This window comes from Trichechus manatus, unplaced genomic scaffold, assembly GCF_000243295.1.
Source record: "Trichechus manatus latirostris isolate Lorelei unplaced genomic scaffold, TriManLat1.0 scaffold00033, whole genome shotgun sequence".
Lineage (NCBI taxonomy): Eukaryota > Metazoa > Chordata > Mammalia > Sirenia > Trichechidae > Trichechus > Trichechus manatus.
Genome location: NW_004443969.1, coordinates 9069593 through 9079783, shown reverse-complemented (window position 1 = coordinate 9079783; position 10191 = coordinate 9069593). Strand labels below are relative to the sequence as shown.

Here is a 10191-nt window from a genome sequence, read left to right as displayed (position 1 = left end):
TTGTTTTTTCAGTAGAGACAACAGTAATAAGCTTGTTAATACTGGCAAAGAAAAATACTCAAAGAAAACTATTCTAGGCAAATGTGAAGACTGACAATAAAAATTAACACAATGTAGCATCTGTCTCGAAAAAGCAGAAATTCTACACCATTATAAATTCACAAGCTGTGATAAGTCTCCAAAAACTAACCTGTGAAAAGCTGTGCTAATAAGTCTCATGGGCTTTTTGATCTAGTGTAGATGGCAGAAAATCTAATGCTTGAACTTCCACTTCTTCATTTGAAAAAAAGACCACGTTTCTACTCTGACCCTAGTAAATCTAGCAGATACACGATACTTTTGGGTCCAACATTAACATATAATTATTTTGACTCAATTTCTTTAATAGTTCAGTTGTCAAAGAATAAATGCATGTAAAGTTCCTGGTCCAAAACTTGGTACATAGTAAGCACAAAATGTAAGCTTTGTTTTTCTTTCTTAAGTTTCCTATCTATTAAAATTTATAGCAGAGGAACAAAAGCATCTGTCAAATAATCATTAATATAAGTAATTAGCTACATGTACAAAAATCAAAGTGTGATGCTTAAAACAGAGGTCCCTCTCACCCAAAACTAATATACAGAAAAATTCAGAAAACACAAAAAAAAATATATAAGGGGTTTGTTATTAATCATTAAAACAATAGCAGCAGCAGCAGCAGCAACAACAAAATCTTAGAGCTAGGCCAAGTTTCCCAAGCCAGTGTCATTTTTGGAACAGTCATTTAGTGAGTTATTTCAGTAAACACTGATGCAGTAACCACGCTAAAATTCTGATACATCTTAACCCCCAACCGCTGAGTTGATTCTGACTCATAGCGACCCTATAGGACACAGCAGAACTGCCCCATAGGGTTTTCAAGGAGCCACCAGGTGGATCTGAACTGCCGACCTTTTGGTTAGCAGCCAAGCTCTTAACCACAGCACCACCTGGGCTGTGATACATTTTAATATCTTAAATTTTAAGTTACTTTGTTTTTTTGCACTCAAAGGAGAAAAGGCTGCTATGTAATATAATATGCTAAAATTCTCAACGTGTTTAAGTTTCGAAGATTCCTATTCAACTGCTCTCCAAATGAATAATGGACTTGGCCACTTGTTTTTGTACACCCCATACCCATTCATTTAGAAATTATCTTTGGCAGCTCTCCAGCTACAATGGCAGAGCTGTGCAGTTGCACCAGACCAGTTGCAACAGAGACTTATGGCTCACAAAACCCTTAAATAGTTACTATCTGTCCCTTCACAGAAAAAGTTTGCTGACCCCTATCTTAAAGAAACATCAAAGATTTTATCAGAAGACCACATTTCAAAGCTATAGGAGTCTCTCACTTTATGTAATGTATGTCCTCAGAAGCAATACATATAAATTCTGTTTTCCCATTGACTTCATTTTGTAAAAGATATTGGGAAAAGCTCCTCCCTTCCCCCCACCAAAAACCTAAAAACCTGACATACCAGTTTAGGTCAGTTAGATAAGCTTATTTCTTTCCAAAATCTACAGTATCTGGTTATCTATCCTATCTCTGGCCGGCTTCTCTTATTTCTCAACCAGAGAAACTACTTTCTTATCAGAAGATCCCCAAATTCCATGTTCATAATTTACAGAACTTGTACCCCCCCCATTTTTCCTTGCCTGTTCATATTTAATGCAAGGCAACAATATACACTTTGTTGTTAGTGGTACTACCAAGCAAGGAATTATGGCACCCTGAAAACCCCTTTAGCTCACTGCTTCACATTTTATATGAATACAAGTTAACACCCAACTTTGACTCTACACATTTTAAACTCAACGAAATCAGTATATTTTAAAGTAGGTATACTTGCACTATCAACTTATAGCATTATAAATCATATTTCTGTGAAAAGTACTGAAAGGGCTTTGGATACTCAGTGGTAGTTAACATACCTTCAATTGTTTTTTTCTTTAGGCTAAGGAATTCTTATCTTCACCCTGTTCATTTGTTTATATAATTATAGTTATGTTTTAAAGAGTCTTCTGAAATACAAACTGAAATATTAATAGATGAAATGACATCTGGGATTAGTGTCAAATTATGGGGTTGGTGTGGGGGGTTGAATTAGGCAGAACTGACAGGACAATGGGTACACAAAGGGATTTACTACTTTTCAAACCTAAATAGGAGAGAATTTTTCCATAATAAAAAGTATAAGAAATATTTTTAATGTAAAAAAATTCAGTTTCTCTAAAAGCCTTGATTCTACTTACCATCTAGTAACTCTAGAGTAACTGTAGGATCCACATATTCCCACCAATGCTTTCCATCAGTTGACACAGGAATCTCCCAATTGGACCATTTGCAAGCCAAATGAATGCATACACATGCTATCACTGTTGGTTTGTACTGAAGACAGAAGGTCGTAAGATGCAGACTGTTGTACAGCAGGTTTGCAAATGAAGAGTCACAGAAATTCATATATGTAAAACAAAGAAAAACATTTACCAGTAAGATTAGAGCAAAAACAAAATTATAAGTTTTCTTCTTTAAGTCTATAGTACAAAGCCTTATTTTATTAAATTAAAAAGCTAACACTATAGTTATAAAAATTCCATACTGAAAAACCTATATAGATTATGAAGCTCCCCACATCCTCACTCCCTGGAGTACTTATCAATACTACTAATACATCAATATTTCTAAAAATTTGTTTTTGGATCAAAACTCAAAGTATTTTTACTTATTTATAAAAAAGCGGGAAGATAGTGTATTTGCAACAATCACTAGTAAAATACATAATAAGCGCAACACTTTAAATTTTTTGTGGTATTTTTATTTCATTTGTAATTTCATGGCAAAATGTAAAGAAAAAGAAACAAGACTATTTGTAAAATTGACAAAGTAATTTCAACATCACATTATAATCAGGGATTATACCATTTGATGTGGTTTATCCAGCATTCTTATGACCAACGAAATTCTCAAGTAAGTGAGAGAGAATTTAACACCACTTTAAACCCCACTTTCTTTTCAGCAAATCACAAAGAAAACTTACCTTTTGCTCAACAGCTTCCAGGCTCAATGTTGCTAAATGTAACAAAACTACTACCTTTCTCCCTCCGCTATATGCCAAAAATGACATGTAACATGTCACAGCTAGCCTTTTTTAACCAAAGTTTTAAATTTAAGTCTTTTTTTTGTTCAGAATTACCAAGAATAGAGGTTAAATCCCAAAAACATATATCTAAGAAAACAGATTGATATTTGCCAATCTAAAATTTTTAATAAAACTTCTTTATGTCATAAGAAATTAAGGACCATACAAAGCTGGGTTGGTCCCTCTTCCCTGAAGACCCATTTAAAAACCAAACCTAAATCGTTAACATACGCAATCTAGAACAGAATAATACATATTAAAGGCTCTTTAAAACTATTTTTCAAGTTCAGTTTCAGAATTGATGAAAATGTTTAATGAGCAACCACAAACCCATTAACATTTTTGCTTTATATAAACTGAAAAGTATGTTTTTTAAAGTAAAACTATATTTCTGCAAGTCCATGTAATGACAGGACTTGACTACTCCTAGTTTACTACCAGTGGTATTTAACTGGAAAAAAAACCCCAAGTTATGTGAATTTTATTTATTTATTTGTTTATTTTTTAAAAAACAACGTTAATGATTATTTTAAGGTTAGGACTGGATCAAGGTGAAATTTAAAAAAAATTGTCATTTAACTATAATTGTAAACTAGAAATAGCTTTATACTTACCAAGTGGCTCGAATTTCTACGTTAAGTTTAGCTCTTTGTAATCTTTAGCTGCTATTCAGGCTACCAATTTTAGACTTATGCACTCACAAATCGAGAATATGTCATCAGAAAGCACCACTACACTTCACATTGTGCATTTAACCCCTCTGTGCCAAAAGTCCCTTGTACAATACACCGCAAAGCAAACAGGAAGGTACCACCACAGTAGATGGTCCAGTCTCCTGTTGCAACAAGGGTAAGAGACACATTGAGGGGGCCCTGCATTAAAGGAAGCTATAGTGTGCTACAACAGTGCAACAAAGAGGGTCAGGATAACAACCTGTTGGTAGCCATGAAATAGGATGTCTGTGCCAAATCCTTGCTTGCTGTAAGAAAAGAGAAAAAAAAAACGAAAACAATACTATCAGCTTTAACATGCTACCATCAAAAAGTTCTCAACACAACAAAAACTTCAAAGATTTGTACACAAAAAATAAAGTTTACTTACTACTTACAAATATCACAAGAGCGCCATCATTTTCTATACTACTGAAAATCTTCAACAACATTCACTCAAATGTTTCTTGCTATCCCCCAAAGATCTGAGAAACAAGCCGATTTGCTTTTAGCTAGCCAGTTACAAGGGCTAAACTTGTTACTAAGTTAAGCACCTAGTCAGCTAAAAGGTGCAATAAAGCATTCTCCTGGATTTAAAAAAAAAAAAAAAAAAGAAGAAGAAGAAGAAAAGATTTTGAAGTCTAATACAAAATACAAAGAGTTGCCTGCCAGACTTAATCCTCAGTCATCATATTTAAGTTGGCTTAAGTACTTCCATCAAAGAAAACAAAATAAAACAAACCCCCCACCCTCCAAAACTCAGGACAAACTGCTGTTTTTCCACCATGCTACTAAGCATCAACAGAGAATAAACAACCTAGAAACATCATAAGAGCATAGATACACGAAGCTCCACTATATTATTTAAAAACAATAATTATTAGCAGAATCCAATTAAAGACGATATTTATGAAAGACAAAGATACTCTAGGGGGAATAAGGATGCTTCAACACTGGTCCCCAACAGAAAAGCAGTTTTTAATAACTAGCTTGTCAAGACATTGAAAATGGTTTTGCTTTTTCCCCTCTTCTACTATCTCTTATTATTCTTCCCAACAGGAATATCCTTGCTTTAATACCCCTTTTGTTCAATTACATTCATAATTACTGACATACCTTTCCCCTCTGCTCACCTAGAATTAGTTCACCTCAACTCCACCCCTTTCTAATATGCCTCAAATTCCTTTCCAACTCCTACTTTTTTATCCTTGGCACCTGTAATCCCTGCTACCCTTGTGGATCACCAATATAAAGGTTTTACAAAAGGGATTTGGGCTTAGCAGAGTTGTGCTAAGGAGAGTGTCAAAGCATCAGATGTCTTGGAGGCAGTGACTTAAGTATGGCATTCTTTCCTGGTGGGGAGGGAAGGAGAAATCACAGAAGTGAAAGGTCCCTGTAAAATGACATTAGCCAATTCTACAGCAAAGTAGCATAATACCAACTTTTTCATCTCCAAAGAGGGGAAAAAAGGACATTATAGAAACCAAATTTATTTACTCTATCCCCCAAAATCAAAATTTGTAGAGAAGGAAGTAAAAATAATTTTAAACTGCTGTAGGAGTTTTCACTTAGGAATATATCTAAATTCAATGACCTATAAATAGTCACTGTACAACAGAGGAGTAATGTAGGGGAAAATGTTCTTTGTTAGCTGAAGTTGTAACAGAGCAAAGAAAAGAAGAAAAAAAAGGACACTAAACATGAAAGAACATTTTTTAAATGAAGTGAGATGTAAAATACAGTAACCTGCAATGTTAGTCAGACAAAATGAAGTTAAACATATATGTGGTTTGCAATCTAAGAACTGGTCACATTTTAAACATTAACAACAACAAAAAAATCAGATTTAACTATTTTGCTTCAGCTGATGAAATGACCTCATGCCTCTAGATTCATTAAATGTAGGAAACATTTATAGAAAGTATGAAACTTTTATTAAGGATTTCAAAGAAGCAGACTCAAATTTCACAAGCAAGAATTAAAAATAAATAAATAAAAAGAACCAAACCCACTGCTGTCAAGTCAATTCCGCCTCACAGCAACCCTACATGATGACAGAGTAGAACTGCTCCATTGGGTTTCCAAGGCTGTAATCTTTACGGAAGTAGACTGCCACATCTTTCTCCCTTGGAGTGGCTGGTGGGCTCAAACCTCTGACCTTTTGGTTAGCAGCCGAGTACTTTAACCACTGCGCCACGAGGGCTCTTTCAAGCAAGAATACTAAGCTGAAAATACAGTTTCATTTCCTACTAAGTTAAAAAATACATACATAATATACATTTTAACCTGTATCAATATCTTTAAACAGGTGCTCAATTTGAAGCAAATTATATGGCTCTGTTATTCTGACATAGCTTAACTACTCTAAGCTTTTTTCCTTAATAGTTACACTAGTTATCTATATAATTCTATACTATACTGTAATACTGGAGATATGAATGTGCTATGAAATACAGTCATATAACCATGAGGAATGGAAACCATAATTAAATGTTATACTTTACAAATGATAGCATGCGCTATAAAGATAAAAAAATATGTAAGTGGAATTTTAGAGGTCCGGTTCTTAACAACACTGTGGTATCAGACAACAGCTTTTTGTTGTTGTTTTTTGAATGCAGTCATTAATATAATAGAATCCTACCTGAGCATAAAATGAATTTAGTTTAGAATGAATAAGATGTGAGAATATTTAGGTAAAGACTAAAAAACAAAACAAAAAGACCTTCAAATGTCTTACCCATTTTATTTAGGATAAACCTACAGAAGTTTGGTGCTAAAAGAATGAAACTGCAAAATTTCATTTTCAAAAAGCAAGTAACAGAAAAAGGCACACTACAGGTCCCAGGTGGTTGCTATTAGTTTACAACACCTCAAATGGGAAACAGGAAAAGTAGAAGTAAGAAGCAGCATAACAACATGCAACTATGTAAAAAATATTCTACAGATGCAGCAATAGATACACAGGATTCATTAACAGGAGTAGAAAAATGATGTTCGACATGCTTTACAAACAGTAAAGTATTACAAAAACTTCTATTCTTGTTTATAAAAGGTTCAACAGGCACACCACAAACTATATATATCATGCTGTATTACTTATTTTCTCACTATATACAAAAAGGAAACCATTGTTAGTAATGCTAACAAATCTTAAAAATATATTAAATCAATTTTGCTCAAATGAATATGGGCAAAACATTTCCAATCTGCTAACAAACACAATTTTTATCTGAAACATTTGGGGTTGGCCTCAAAATTCTTGAACACAAAATTTTCAGGAAGTCAGTGAAAATTCAACATAAACCAGAAATTAATATTGTTTTCTGCACCTATGTATTACTGGCCCACATCTTAAATATTAACTGAAATGGGACTAGCACAGCCCAATGGGGGTTGGGAGGAGCCCTAAGATTTGGAAACGCTCAATTTTTTAATGAAATGAGACTCTCATCTAAGATTAAAGAAAGCTAACTCACCAGGAAGAAACACAACAGAACTAGAGGAATAGGTGGATACCAAACTCAGTAAAAAATAATGCTTCAAAATGACATTTTCCCCCCATTTTAATAAAGCTTAACAAAAGTCTATAAGCACAACATAGCAAACAAATCAATTACAGATGACTATAAAAGCATTAATACTTATCTTAAATGTTTCAAAGATCACTTACCTCTTACTAACTGGGTACATTTCACCACATCTGTGTGTGGGTGTTCAATGGTGATCTCAAAACCTGCAATGAAAAGTATTTTTTTTCCCCAATCACTTGTCACTACAATACTTGCCTGAGAAATGCTATGCTATCCATCACACAACCATAAATGATTACTATATTCTTCATTATTAAAAAAAATCCAAAGTTAAAGCTTTTCTTCAATTCCATGCTCATTATACCTCCAATGACAAGTTAGCTAAAGAGCAAGGGTAATTAATATTTATTCAAAATTCTTAAGTTGTAATGAAATTGGGATTGTCCTCAAGTTAAAAACAAACTAAAATCATGGCAAATACAGACATTATTAAGCTTGACCCACAGTTTTAACTTCCCTCAATTTAAGCAGAGAATTCAACCATTTAACATCTTTCTTACACGTATCTCAACCTTTTCTTTTACAAGATGTGAAAGGAAAAATTTTCATAAAAATAACCTTTGGACCACAGTGGTAGAAATGCCCTTTTAAAGTGATACAGTCCTCTAAATTTTCTTACTATGATGGACTTAAACATGCCAGTGATCGTGAGGATATCACAAAACCTGGTTACGTTTTGTTCTGCTGTACATAAGGTCACCATGAGTTGTAACTGACTCAACAGCCTATTTATTATGACTTAGATCAACGAGTCTCAACCAGTTTGCTTACAACTATGTTTCATTAATAATTAAAATCATTAAAGCAAGTGAACCATTTAAGTCTCAAGATTCATTAAATCGCTGTTGCTAAAACCAAAGATGAAATGTTGAAGAGCTTTCAGTGTCCAATAAACCCTTAAACAGGACTTTCTCTCCTTCTTTGTTTTTCCTAAGTGGAGATCAATCTAGAGCCTTCATTTAAGTAAATGAATAAAATCCTAACAAATATGCATTCTGGATTTACAATGTCATTGTGTGGTCTGTTTCTATTGTAATTAAACCTGCAAAACAGTAATTTAAAAGAAAGCCATACAGGTATATCTTCTGAATTCTAATGTACCCCTTACGCTAATGGTATTCATTCTCCCTGCTTAAGAATCTTTCATAAATAAAGGAAACTATACAAAGATTTTATATAATGAAATAATAACTTTATAATAGTATAGTTTATAATAATTCATTTTAATTTCATCATTCGAATGTTTGCAACTTTCCATTATGTATGAATTTATATAGTTTTATATAATAAAACACTAACTCAATGCAAAATCATTAGACTTGGAGAGAACTGAGTAGAAGATTCTCGATTTTTTTATATCCTTTATAGTATATAAACTTCAAACAAGCTACTTTTGTAATAAAAAGAATCTGTCACGACGAGAAGCTGTGCTGATGATCATACTTCCATTCAACATCTGGGTATGGAATAATAAAGTAACTACCATAATTAATAATGACTACTTATGAAACACCTGGCGCCCTGATGGCACAGTGGTTAAGAACATGGCTGCTAACCAAAAGGTCGGCAATTCAAACCCACCAGCCACTCCTTGGAAACCCTTTGGGGCAGTTCTACTCTGTCTTATAGGTCGCTATGAGTTGGAATCAACTCGATGGCAACAGGTTTGGTGTTTTTATGACACATCTATTATGTGGCAGATTTTTTTTTAATACATTATCTTTCATTTTCAAATTTACCATGCAAGGCAGGTATTATTATTCCACCTCACATATACAGAACAGAGGTACAACAGGTAAAGAAATTTTGCCAAAGTTTACAAAGGAAGTCAGAGACCTGCAGATTTAAACCCAGATATTTCCACCACAACCTGCTTGATTTTCCAGAAGTAAATACGGGAGTTCCCAGTTTTTTATATAATATCAAAACATGGTAACTGCCACTACTTAAACACATAGCTTTAGACAAGTCATAACCTTCTTAGGTCTGTTTCCTCATCAGTAAAGTGAAAAGTTAGACTACATAATCTTTGTTGTTGTTAGGTGCCATCGAGTCGGTTCCGACTCAGCAACCCTATGTACAACAGAATGAAACACTGCCCAGTCCTGCGCCATGCTCACAATCCTTGTTATGCTTGAGCCCGTTGTTGCAGCCACCGGGTCAATCCATCTTGTTGAGGGTCTTCCTCTTTTTCACTGACCCTGTACTTTACCAAGTATGATGAATCATCTTTAGAGATCACTTAAGTTGCATGAATCTCGTATATGAAGATGTAACTTTTAGAAAAGGGTGGCCGACATTTAAATAATTATTGTCACATTAAAGACGATGTGCCATATTCATTAAATACTAACTCTAAGTTCTAGGAGAGCAAGCACGGCTGTGTATGTTTGTACATGTTAAAATCATAAGCAACATCACTACTGAACCATTTTACTCTCCAGTGTGCATCAGAGCCAAGTAGTGCCTAGGCTGAGAGAATCAAAAAAAGTAGTTATGGTTGGGTCACCCAACTATCTAGAAACCTAAGAAATCACAGGGAAGGCTATGTTTACCATTCAACTCTAAACTTTAATTCTAAATTTTAGAATTGAACTTAAACTTTCAAAAAATGATATTTCTACAACAATGAGTCTGTGAAGCATCTCATAACATGGATGAAACTGGAGGACATTATGCTGAGTGAAATAAGTCAATCACAAAAGGACAAATATTATATGAGACCTCTAT

At 33.9% G+C, this 10191-nt stretch overlaps 1 protein-coding gene across 7 annotated transcripts in view; it reads right to left on the bottom strand.

Moving 5' to 3' along the window:
• The window catches only part of CCNT2 (cyclin T2), a 41812-nt gene that overhangs the window by 5895 nt on the left and 25726 nt on the right, over nt 1-10191 (bottom strand). For 5 of the 7 annotated variants that reach the window (XM_004375082.2, XM_004375083.2, XM_023730194.1 and 2 more), the window contains exons 5-7: nt 7542-7604; nt 4092-4137; nt 2272-2435 (exon numbers count right to left, since the gene is read on the bottom strand). In XM_004375082.2, coding sequence (XP_004375139.1) covers nt 2272-2435; nt 4092-4137; nt 7542-7604 — 273 coding nt within the window. Of the gene's footprint in view, nt 1-2271; nt 2436-3772; nt 4138-4259; nt 4405-7541; nt 7605-10191 lie in introns of those variants that run through there. The other 2 variants (XM_023730195.1, XR_002823855.1) reach the window with 2 other exon arrangements.